At 35.5% G+C, this 12026-nt stretch overlaps 1 protein-coding gene across 2 annotated transcripts; it reads right to left on the minus strand.

Moving 5' to 3' along the window:
• Nucleotides 1-44: 44 nt before the first annotated feature.
• ephx5 (epoxide hydrolase 5) lies at nt 45-7736 on the minus strand. Of its 2 annotated transcripts, XM_056470839.1 has the most exons (10): nt 7562-7736; nt 6251-6492; nt 5219-5429; nt 4876-5056; nt 4505-4714; nt 3252-3381; nt 2911-3125; nt 2711-2819; nt 1971-2096; nt 45-269 (listed from the first exon to the last, which is right to left on the minus strand). In XM_056470839.1, the coding sequence occupies exons 2-10, from the start codon at nt 6277-6279 to the stop codon at nt 59-61; spliced, it is 1422 nt and encodes a 473-aa protein (XP_056326814.1). In that variant the 5' UTR covers nt 6280-6492; nt 7562-7736; the 3' UTR covers nt 45-58. The 2 variants fall into 2 exon arrangements, with proteins under 2 accessions (XP_056326814.1, XP_056326813.1); XM_056470838.1 differs by lacking the exon at nt 6251-6492.
• Nucleotides 7737-12026: the final 4290 nt, after the last annotated feature.

A 12026-nucleotide genomic window follows, 5' to 3' on the forward strand; every position in this document is an offset into this window, starting at 1 on the left:
ACTTCCATATTTGAACAGAGCAGTGCATTAGTTTTCTTATGATGCTAAAATAAAGCTGTTACTTGTGGCTTTTGCTCTCCACTTTCTCCGCAAAGTGAATGATGTCTTGAGCCAGGAGCTGCGGTTCCTCAAAGGCAGCAAAGTGTCCTCCTCGGGGCATGTAAGTGAAGGAACGCACATCTGAAAAGCGTGAGCTGGCCCAGGCTTGAGGACAGTGGAGTAGCTCATCAGGAAAGGCAGCCAGGCCAGTCGGCACATGGATACTTGTCCTTTATGGGAAACATGAAAAACTATTGTAGTTATTTCTGAAATAACCAAAAACAATTGCAGGTTTCCCACTCAAGGACTGCTCTCATTCAAGGACTTTTCAAAAGCACCATTATTTTCAAATTAAGCACTTTTTTTTTTTTAAAGCCATGAAAGTCCTTATTGTACTTAACATTCACTTACACTTAATATTTACATTAAAAAGTAATGATCATGTTTTGAAATGTTAACTATTTTAAACTTGTTCAAAGGACGTTTGTAAAAATTTCTCATAGTTCTTGTACAATATTTAAATGTAGATTTTTAAGTGAAGAATCTATCATGTTTTTAGTTCTGTTTTTTTACAGAAGCACAGTACAACTGCTAAAATAACACCATACATTTCATTTCAAAGTTAAGCACTTTCAAGAAGCGATGTTTGTTTTTAAGTACTTTCCAGGCTATGAATCCAAATGTCTGAAATTCTAAAGTACTTTCAAGAAGTGTGTTAACCCTGCAATTTGTTTTTTACGTAGAAAAATCAGATCAGTATTAAAGAACTAGTTTCCCCAAAAACAAAGATTCTCTTATTAATAATTCACTCATGTTGTTCCAAACCCCTGAGACCTTCATTCATCATTGGACCATAAATTAAGATATTTTAGATGAAATTTGCAAGTTCCTTTAATCTCATTAGCAAATTATGTTGCACAAATGTGTTCTTGGAGCTTCATATGTTTTGCGAGGACAATGTTTTTGGTTAATTTTCTAGACTTATAATATATTAGGACCATAGCTCTCTATAAAGGTATGCGTTTCTAAGGGCAATGCTTGCATGTTGTACTGCTAAATCTAATGGTAATGTCACCTGTAAACGACCTGTCGCAGAAGAGAATATAAAGAGTGGATTCTATTCTGAATGGCTCATTCCTATGCCCTAATCCCTTCGGAGGGTCCCTCTAAAGTGATTAGGGCATAGGGATGAGCCCTTCTGAATTGAGTGCAGTGTGTGACAAGTTTCCCTGCTCAAAGGATAATTTCCTGAAGTGTCTATCAGTTGTATTTTACAAAATCCTCCACTTCAAATGGTCCTTTAAGTGGCCAGTTTTGATCACTTTGGTTTTGAATGACACTTCAATATGGCGGCCATGATTTTTCACTCCAAGGTGCCCTTCGGAGGCCAATAAATCTTGTTTGGAACACACCGATGGAATAATCTTTAGACAGTCAATTTATGGTGGCACTAAAATAGGTCTGTGTCTGCTCAGAATTCAGCGTAAAGACACTGCGCTGCATTAATCGATCTTCATAAATGCACATTTATGTAAATTCATACAGCTTCAGGTTTAGTTCCTGTGCCACCTTTGATATGTAAAGATGACTGTAGTTAACAAATTTGGCATATCATTGTTTTCTTGCAATATTGTATGATTATATTTGAACCACTGAATGTTTTAACAATGTTTATGTCATTTATGTTTATGTTCTGGACTTTAACCATCTCAGGACCATTAAACTTGCGATATGGAGGGTCAGAAAGATCTTATATTTCATATAAAATATCTCAATTTTTGGTTTGAAAAACTATCAAGGGATTGAAACAACTTGAGGGTGACTCATTTATAACATAATACATTTTTTTTTATTAAACTAACCTTTTAAGAGCAAGTGTCTAATTAATAGCCAATCAATTCCGGTCACAACAAAGATTTTGTGGAACTTACACTCTGTCAACCCTTGTCTTGAAGTCTTTCTTCAGGTTCTCTTTGTAGAAACGCATTGAGGGAATGATGGAGCATGTGGTCCAGTAGATCATGACGTTTGTAAGCAGATTGTCAAGGTTGAACTTTCTACAATGGAACAGTATGTGAGGAAAAAACACTTTTAAAAAAGCTGAACTAAAACCAAGATTAAGCCGTCAAGTTCAGTAATGGATGGATGTCCAATGTAGAATATACAACATTCTAAAGTTGGTAAGTTGTTGTTTTTTCAAACTAATAATTTTATTTAGCAAGGATGCATTCCATTAATGAAAGTGACTAAAGACACTGTTATTTATATAATAACTCTATTGTATTATCCATTTCCCAGTGATGGGTTGCAGCTGGAAGGGCATCCGCTGCATAAAACATATGCTGGATAAGTAGAAAATTCATTCATTCACTATGGCAACCCCAGTTTAATAAAGGGACTAAGCCAAAAAGAAAATGAATCAATGAATGAATGTATTATCTATATAACATAATATTTCATATACTTGGTTTTCTTTTAATTATCACTATAAATTTTTGGAAAATCCTGCAAAAGAGTGCTAGTTATTCAGTACCCAACATACCACCCCTGCCAGACCCAGCATTCGAACCTGTGACCTTTGAATCTTAAGTTCAACCATTAGGCCAGGGCTGAAAAAATACAGTAATCAGCTAAAATAATTGCACTTTATATGTAATTAATCCATGTTCACCTCTCTAAACCTCCATCCTCCAAGTCTCTGTTTTCCAAATTTGTCCAAGAGGAGAACTTCTCCAAGATATAGGCAGCCAATCCGACTGGAGAGTCATTCAGTCCACATCCTGCAAGGGTGACAAAATGCACAGAATACAATATTTAATATACAAGTGTTAATCTTCTGCCATGACCCACACATAACATGCCAAGCACTACCTGCTGTGTCTGGTTTAGTGGCTTGAATGTGTAAATAGCCGGTTTCTCTCAAAATGTCAAATATATTCTTCTCCATGTATGGATAAAGTCGTCTGACATCCTCCTTTGTGAAGCCCACCAAGAATGGCAAGTAGCGACCGATGACCAAGGAGAGGAGCTGTGCAGTGCTGTCTGTCCTGGCAATGACCATGTTCAAGTGCAGGCCACGAACACACCTTATTTGAAAGAGAACACAGACACCTTTTTTATATTTTAGGCATAGAAAAAAGGGTACATAATCTATAGACATGATGGTCCAAAATAATAGTTATCAGGATACTAAATGTGTTTGTGTTTCTTACTCTGGTTTCATCTGGGCCATGTTGCTTGTAATGAAGGCTCCCCAGTCTCCTCCCTGCACGTAAAACTCATTGAACCCCAGTCTTTCCATCAGCTTGAGGAAGATGCGGGCAGCCTCCATGGTGTTAAATCCTTCATGTAAAATAATACCACAATAGCAGATCTATTCTCTATTTTCTGTCTAATCACAGATGCTGATATTATTATATGTATGCCATTGTAAAAATAAATTCAGGTAATTTGTTTAGTAATGTCAACCTTAAGTTAGTGCGACAATAGATATGTATAGTGATTAGGCATGGGATGATAATCGGTTTAAATGTTTACCATGGTTTGGAAAAGTCAAACGGCTAAAATTTTCTGTTATACTATTCCTGTGATACATAGATGAATTACCGGTTTGTAAATAATTAGGATGCGTGTGCAGCGAGGTTGCAGAAAAAAAACAGGAGCACTAACATTTACAGTGAGGGAATGACATCCAATGCGGTACAGAGTTTGTTGTTGTATTAGAGACAAGTTATATTGATTACATTCTATATATATTATTAACATAATGCTTTAAGCATATTATAACAGCTTGTCACCTATATATATTTTTTTGGGGGGGAGGGGGCAAAGAAATCCAAAGATGCCTTTTCAAGTTGTAAATAATCAGTTTTTTTGTGTTAATAAAGATAGCAAAAGTCAATGATTTATTTCAATTATTTAGCCTGCATGTTTACTGTTCCAAATATATATTAAATGTCTCTTAAAATTAAATATACTGTGTTCAAAACAAAAAAAAGGCTTGTTGTTTTTACAGAAACAGTTAAAAATGACATATTTTAGAGCAGTAATCCCAATACTGTGATATTTTTATAAAAGGTTATCATACCATCAGAATCTTTTACCGACTCCTGCTACGTTGTTGCATCCTCTATCTTGAAAAAGTCAACATTTCATGATTCACAGTAAAATAATGTGTTTTCCAAGATGCCACAACATTGCACAGCCTGTGGTTGCAAAAAATAAAAATTGACATGATTTACATTCTCAAAGAAATGGAATACAGGTGTTGATTTGTGGTTTCTATATGTATTATTTCAATATTACTAATTTTATATCATGTTGGCTAGCATGTTTGTCCTGTTGTATTGTTTTGAGCGAAGTCATCTGCTTACATCTTGCTAATATAGATATTCATTCAAATCTATTATGACAGTTGCAGATGCACAATCACAGTACATTTCCCATTGCATGTTGACAAACTTACCTTTTTTATGTGGTGCTTCAGAGTAGCCGTAGCCTGGAATGGAGGGACAGATGACCTCAAAGACCACATTGGAATCGGTCTTGGTGAGCAAGGGTATTATACCATAAAACTCAAAGAAAGAACCAGGCCAGCCATGAACCATCATGAGAGGAACAACCGTCTGGCCAGACTTCTGAAGAGGCCTCACGTGAACAAAGTGCACGTCTATTCCTGAAAAACCCAACAGACAGTAACATGTGAACAAACAGATTGTAATATGCCTAAACACATTTAGTGAATGCATGACGTGAAAATTGAAAGGTGAAAATTGCATGCTTTTTACAACTTCATCTAGTAGAGTAAAGGATCTCCTTAAAGTGTTAGGTGCTCACCTTCAATTTTGGTTTTGAAGTGAGGATACTGGTTAATCACCTTCACCTGCTTCTCCCAGTCGAACTGGTGCCTCCAATAAGAGACCACCCGCCTAAGGTAAGTCGAGTTAAATCCATAATTAAACTTGCTGTCCTCCAATGGATCAGTGAAACGTGTTAGATCAATGCGTTTGTGCAGATCCTGAAGAAAGCAGAGAAGTTAATAATATATAGTGGTTCAGTGAGTGTATGTTTAGCATTTGAACCTATTCATTTGATGTTGAAGTTTTGATTCATACCATTATTTATCTTAAAAGTCCTCCCTCTTATTAGGCACTTATTTTCAGTCAGGTTATACACTCACCTCTATCTCTTCCACTGAGGTCTTCACAACAAATCTGTGAATGGTTTTGTCCTCAGTTAAGGGCTTCTGTCCAGCTCCCCACCAGCCGTCTCCTATTGGTATTGTTTTGGGCCCTTTCCTCCATGACAAATAGCACAAAATTGCTCCAACTCCAGCAGAAGAGAGTGCCAGAAGCTGTAGTTTGGACCGATCAAGGTTGCCAAGTGTCCCTCTAAATGTGAAGAAAGCCATACATTTAAAAGAATAACCACTATGTGACTTACGACTGACATTTTTAAACAGTAGGCATCACCATACTGAGCAGTATAAATTTGCCTTTTAAGTTATTCCCAAAACAGACTCCTACAAAAATAGACCGCTTGCTGTCAGGAGACTTGTGACAAATAAAACAGTATTTGTTCTAAAACTGCTTCAGAAATTCAAAAATGCTTGACTGCCTCAAGCTATAGATGTAATAATAATCTGAAGATAAAAAATATACAGTAACAGTCTGTGTCCATCATACACTGCACTTTTTTATTTTTATGACCAAAATCTAAGGACAGGCTATGACATTGATTTGTAAATTAACAATGACTCGATTGACACAAAATAGAGAAAAAAATATGTAGTTTATTCCAATCTTTAGTTGATAATTGTAGAGTATTTGTATTATTTACTTTCTGAGTAAGCAAATACACAAACCGGAGGAGTTAGATTTCTTTTTAGACTTTTTTTTAATAAAGCATACACACAATGCATCACATAACAGTATAATGCATGAGTGTGCTCCACGCATGTGAGTGGACTTTACAAACCACTTGTGGGACACACTCCTCCTGTCTTAATGCACCAGACATTTTGTTAGAAAACTCTCATATGATTTACATGTTTGCTTATATAACTACAAATTTTATTTATAGCACTTCATTTCCGCATCTTGTTTAAATACAGCAGCTACACTAATTATTTTCTCTATTCTCTATTTCCACCAGGCGATACTCATCCTGAGGGCCCTAGAGACTATGCAGCGCTATTGATGCGATCCAAGACCTGTGAAAAAATGATGCCAAGGTATCCATAATCCTGGACCAGGCCGTATCCAGAGCTGATGCTGTGGAAGTCAGGGAGGAGCGGAGAGTGAGAGATTAATTCCTGAAAGACCACAGTGGCAGACGAGTCTTCGCATTGATCCCGTAGGCCAGCCTGATCACCCGCCGATGACCTACCCACACCTGTAGTTCTCCACGATGGACGTCCAGTGTTCTCCAGCCTCTGGCGCCTAGACTGCAGCTCTGCACAAGAAGTTTGGCCAGAGGAGAAATGGTCATGCCCAACTGAGCCTGATTTCTCTCGAGGTTTTTTTTTTTTCTTCGCTTTCATCTATTGGTGTAGTTTGTTCCTTGCCACTGGCTTGCTTGGTTTGGGACTTGTGGAGCTATACATCGATGGATTTGCTTTTCAGTGTTTGAGCTTTCAGCAGTGAAATTTAAACCACTGTGAACTGAACTAAACTTCAACTCTAAAAACTGGACTAACATAGTTTCAATTTACTAGAACTTCTATGTTCAGCTGCTTTGACAAAATCTACATAGTAAAATTGCTGTAGAAATAAACATGAATTGAATTAAATTTTATTTTTCAAACAGGCCTTCAAGGGCCAGGGGGAGGAGGGGTTCTGATCCACTGTTCTACCACCATGCACTTGGGACAAGTGATGGCTAATAAATAAAACCAGCCTTAAGGAAACAATTACATCCTTGTTTAATTTATGATCTGCGGCTCGTTTGTGTGTTGGACATAATTTTGTATTTAACTATTGTGCATTTAAAGTGTTGTATTTTATATGAGCATATCTGGAAAACTCTTTGATCTGCCATTTTGGCCAGGTCTCATATAAGATATAGTTTAGTGGGACTATCGTAGTAAAATAAGAAACATGGGTTATTTGGTAAACTAACTCAGAAACCATTATTTAACTGTTCCTTAAGTGCATTTTTCAAGAACAAACAATTAACTTAATATTGAATTATTTAAAATATATCAAAATTAATAAAGTAATCTGCAATTTAAGTAAAATTAATTTGATTACATATTGACGATTATATCACATAAATTAATGAATGCCATGCAATCACATTTCTACAAACAGCTATAACGAATATTGAGCTAAATGATTCTGCATTGCACATAGAATTGTTATTAAACGAATTTGGAGGAGCTGCAGAAATCTGGTAGTGGATACAATGACCTCGAAATGACTTGGCATACCGTTGCATGCCGAAGGAAATGGCTTAATTGCGCCCAAAACAGTATGATACTGCGCTAGCACAACTATATTCCTTGTTCAACAGATTTTCTCACTTGACGCTTTCAATTGTCTGCAGAACAGTGTCTTGAAAACCCATCGTCAGTTGTGCCGATGTGCGTTTTCCTGGTAAGGCGTCGCTGAATAAGACAAATAATAGGCTGTTATGCAATGTCCAAAGTACAAATCCTTCACCAAAACTTTCAATGTGCGCCGCGACAGCGAAGAAGGCGTTTTCAGATAGTTGCTGAAAACCCCGCCCCTCTGTAGATTTCATTGGTCAACACTGTAACGTCACCTGTCTAAAACAGCTCATCTAAACCCATTTTTCCCAAACAATACAGTATCACTTGGAATCGTTTTCATTCCAGAACCAGTGAATACGCCGGTTGGGGAAATTTGTTTTGCTATAAATAAAAATAAAAACTATAAAATAAGAGCTCTGTTCCTCGATCTTTTTGATCATTTAAACTGGGAAAATATATGGTCCATACAGCAAAAGTTTTTCCTTTCTAATAAGGTAAAAGAAATGTCTTTTAAATTATTACATAACACTTACCCTGTCAAAAACTTCTTAAAGAAAAGATTTGGATCATACTTTGATACAAAATGCTCCTTTTGACACTGAAACTCACTTATTTTGGTCATGCAACCATGTGTTCCAATTTTGGCAAGATGTTAACTTATTTATCTCTATTATAACTTCACAGAGCTTTTCTGTTACTCCAAAAATATTTATTTATTTATTTTATACAAATCCTAACATCTGCTTTATAATAAACCTTTTTTATGTGCAGATTCTACATTCATTAATAGAAATTTAAAAATTGCAAGCCAGTACTTATAGCATTTATACAAGAGATTAAAATTATTTACTTACAATTCTAGATTCACTAAACAAGAAAGCCCTCAAAACATATTCAATTTGCACGTCCTTTAATATGTATACTCTATTAAATCTCTTAATAGCTATTATCATATTATTTTGCCCTCTTCACTTTCAATTTTTTCTCTATTATATATCTATCCTCAGATCAGATGACCTATTGATATCTCTTTAATTTTTGCACCATTGTAAATAATCTAATTATTATTGCAAATGATATGTACCAATGTATCTTTCTATTATACAATAAATGTTAAAAAAAACAATAATTTTTCCCGTTATTTTCCATTTGTATATAAGTGTATGTTTTGTTGTAGAAACAAACAGTAACAACAAACATCTTGTAATCTATCAGGATGTGCAACAAATGCTGGTTAAGATTATGACGTAGTAGCGTATAGTGTTTCTTTTAGTTGTAAAGGTGATTCACACAACCAATGGTATCTTTAAAATCAGCTGCGAGGGGAGTTGCGCCTTTTTCAATGATTGTTCATATATGCATTCCCTAACAATGTTTTTTTTTTTAACTTTGCAATAGTGCTCACTGTAGGTTACACATAATCAAAACCAATGAGCCTCTGTGACCTGTTTTCTAAATTACTGATTGAGGTGATGATAAATCCAAATAATTTGGGGAGGCCATGAAATACTCCCACAAAAAAGAAATACCACAGTAATTTATAATAACCATACTATACACTCTCAGAAATAAAGGTACGCGAGCTGTCACTTGGGTTGTACCTTTTCAAAAGTTACAAATTTATGCCTAAAAGGTTTGTATTGATACCTCAAGGGTACATATTAGTACCTAAACAGTACAAAAGTGTTCCTCTTAAAAATTGTAGGAACTAATATAGACATTTGAGGTACCAATATGGGCCCTTCAAGTACAAATGTAAAAAGGTACCACCCCAGTGACAGCTCGTGTATCCTTATTTCTGAGAGTGTAGCCTAGTAAGTTACTTAATCTGTTGCAGTAATTGTGTTGCTGTGGTAATACAACAAGAGTAGCCTAATAAAAACAATTTCCCCAATACTGTAGCCTGCTTAGTTTTCTACAACTACATATACTAAATTACACCACAGTTCACTGTAGTAGAAATTAAAAACTATTGTTTTTTTTTTTTCTTTTACAGTTACACAAAGGTTAGAGCAGAGATGCCCAAAGTAGGGCCTGCGGGCCAAAGTTGGCCCATAATAACCTTTGATTTGGCCCACCATCCCCTCTGAAAAGACAGGGAGAATGATGGGGAGGTGGTTGAGAAGAATGCCTTTGACAGAGATCATAATGCCGAACTTGACGTAACCTTTTGTTTCTTTGTTTTATTGTTAAGCTACAAACTGAAATTAAATGATTCAATTAAATGTTCAGACTTTTAAAATGTAAGATATCTGCGAGCAAATCAAGGTAAAGACAGGAGCTGCTCAACTAGTGTATTCCTCATTGAACTCCATTGTGTTATAAATGGGATTGTTTATGTTTTTACTGCTATTAAGTTCATTATTAAATGTAACAAATGACACTACATTAGTTAATGTGATTTAAAGCAATGTTTACTAGTTATTTTTAAATATTACCGAATAAATTAGGACATTACTCATGGCAAATTTAATATATATGCTTTGGTATATGGCCCACAGCCCTCAATCAAGTTTGCTTTTAGCCCCTTTATAGAAAATCGTTTGGTCTCCCCTGGGCTTAAGCAAAGCAAAAATTAGTAATAGTTTTGCACGAGAAGCAACCCCCCCCCCCCCAACCCCCAAACACACACACACACACACACAAAGTGAGTAAGAAAATGTGTTTGAGTCTTCTCAGCTATCAGTTGTACCCCTCAGTGCATGTACACTCAAATTTGTGCCAAACTCCAGGAAAAATCTCTGTTTTAGGAAAAAAATTGCCTTTTCTAGTTTCTAACTTATTGTTGAGTTACACTGTATCTGGCTTTGGCATTGGCTTTGGCTTTGGCCTTGGCTTTGGCTTTGGCCTTGGCCGGTACATTCTGCATCTCTCTGCGTGCTTCAAAAAAAATTACATACTGTTACATATGCAATATAATTCATTTTAATAGGCTATATTAAGAATTAAAAACACTATAATCTTTAATATAAATTACTATAGTATTTTTCATGGGTTATTAAATAAATCATAAGGTTGCAGATTTCTTCTGGACAGTTTATCTACAGGATCAGGGTTGAATAACGACTTTAAAGGCTAAACATATTTACAATATGCTAAAATCTTACAGCCATGAATACAATGGCCTCTAACAATTCTTTGTGATTTTGTCTAGACCATTATAGTTACATGTGGATCTTTAACTTAAGGCTATTGTTAAAACCATATTGATGACGTAGTTTTTAAACAATAATGTAACTTCTGCCTGGTTTGCTTGAAAGGAAATTGCTGTCACACCTCTCTTTCTGCAAACTACAGTGATTAATTAGCCTGATGTTAGTTTAGTGGTCTATTTCACACTGATTAAATTAGTTTAGTTGTCTGTTTCACACTGATTGAATTAGTTAAGTTGTCTGTTTCACACTGATTGAATTTAGCTTTCATGATGAGCAGAGACAAAGAATTTAACAAATGTGATGCATTTAGGAAAGGTATATCATTTATGAGTCTGACTCTGACCATCATAACTTGCGCTACATGGCTATTATGTGTTGCATATGAATTTTCTTTAATATATAAAGATTTAAAAATGACTTAAAATGTCTATTGAGCTGTTTGTGAACTTAAAGTCCTAAATTCAGTTGATTGATTTGCATTGATATAATATTTGCTTATAATATTCATTCATTTTCCTTTGGCTTAGTCTCTACTTCAGAGGTTGCCACAGTGGAATGAACTGCCAACTATTCCGGCATATGTTTTACACAGCACAGTTTGCCCTTCCAGCCACATCTCAGTATTGGGAAACACCCATACACACTCATTCACACACACATACACACACACACACTCATACACTATGACCAATTTAGTTTATTCAATTCACCTATAGCGCATGTCTTTGGACTGTGGGGAAAACCAGAGCACCTGAGGGAAACCCATGCCAACACGGGAGAACATGCAAACTCCACACAGAAATGCCAACTGAGCCAGCCGGGATTGTATATATATATATATATATATATATATATATATATATATATATATATATATATATATATATATATATATATATATATATATATTATGTGTCTTCTCAAACCTTCACTGAATCAACAGTGTTTATTTTTGATGTGTTTATTAAACTGCCGCTCTCATGTTTTGTTTGCTGCACATTTGTCTTTGGTATTTAAGATACTAAATCACAATCTTTAGATATAAAATAGAAAGCTTTAGCATTGTGAAACCGCTCAACCTGACTTGTTTGGTTTTGTCAACGACTTTGCAACCTAGAGGAGTTTGTTCAACTTTTTTTGAGCAACACACCTAGACTATGTATGAATGAGATGTGACTGTGAAAAAACCTCTGAGAAATAAAACACTGACAAAATGAGAGACTGTTATTTTGAATTACTTTGCCCTTATTTGGGTTGAAATTAGGCTACAACAGCAGGAACAGATTTATAAAACCAGACTATAAGCCATAAAGACCTGCAAATCATGCTTGCTTAAGCTG

The sequence above is a fragment of the Danio aesculapii genome, chromosome 13, assembly GCF_903798145.1.
Source record: "Danio aesculapii chromosome 13, fDanAes4.1, whole genome shotgun sequence".
Classification (NCBI taxonomy): Eukaryota; Metazoa; Chordata; class Actinopteri; order Cypriniformes; family Danionidae; genus Danio; species Danio aesculapii.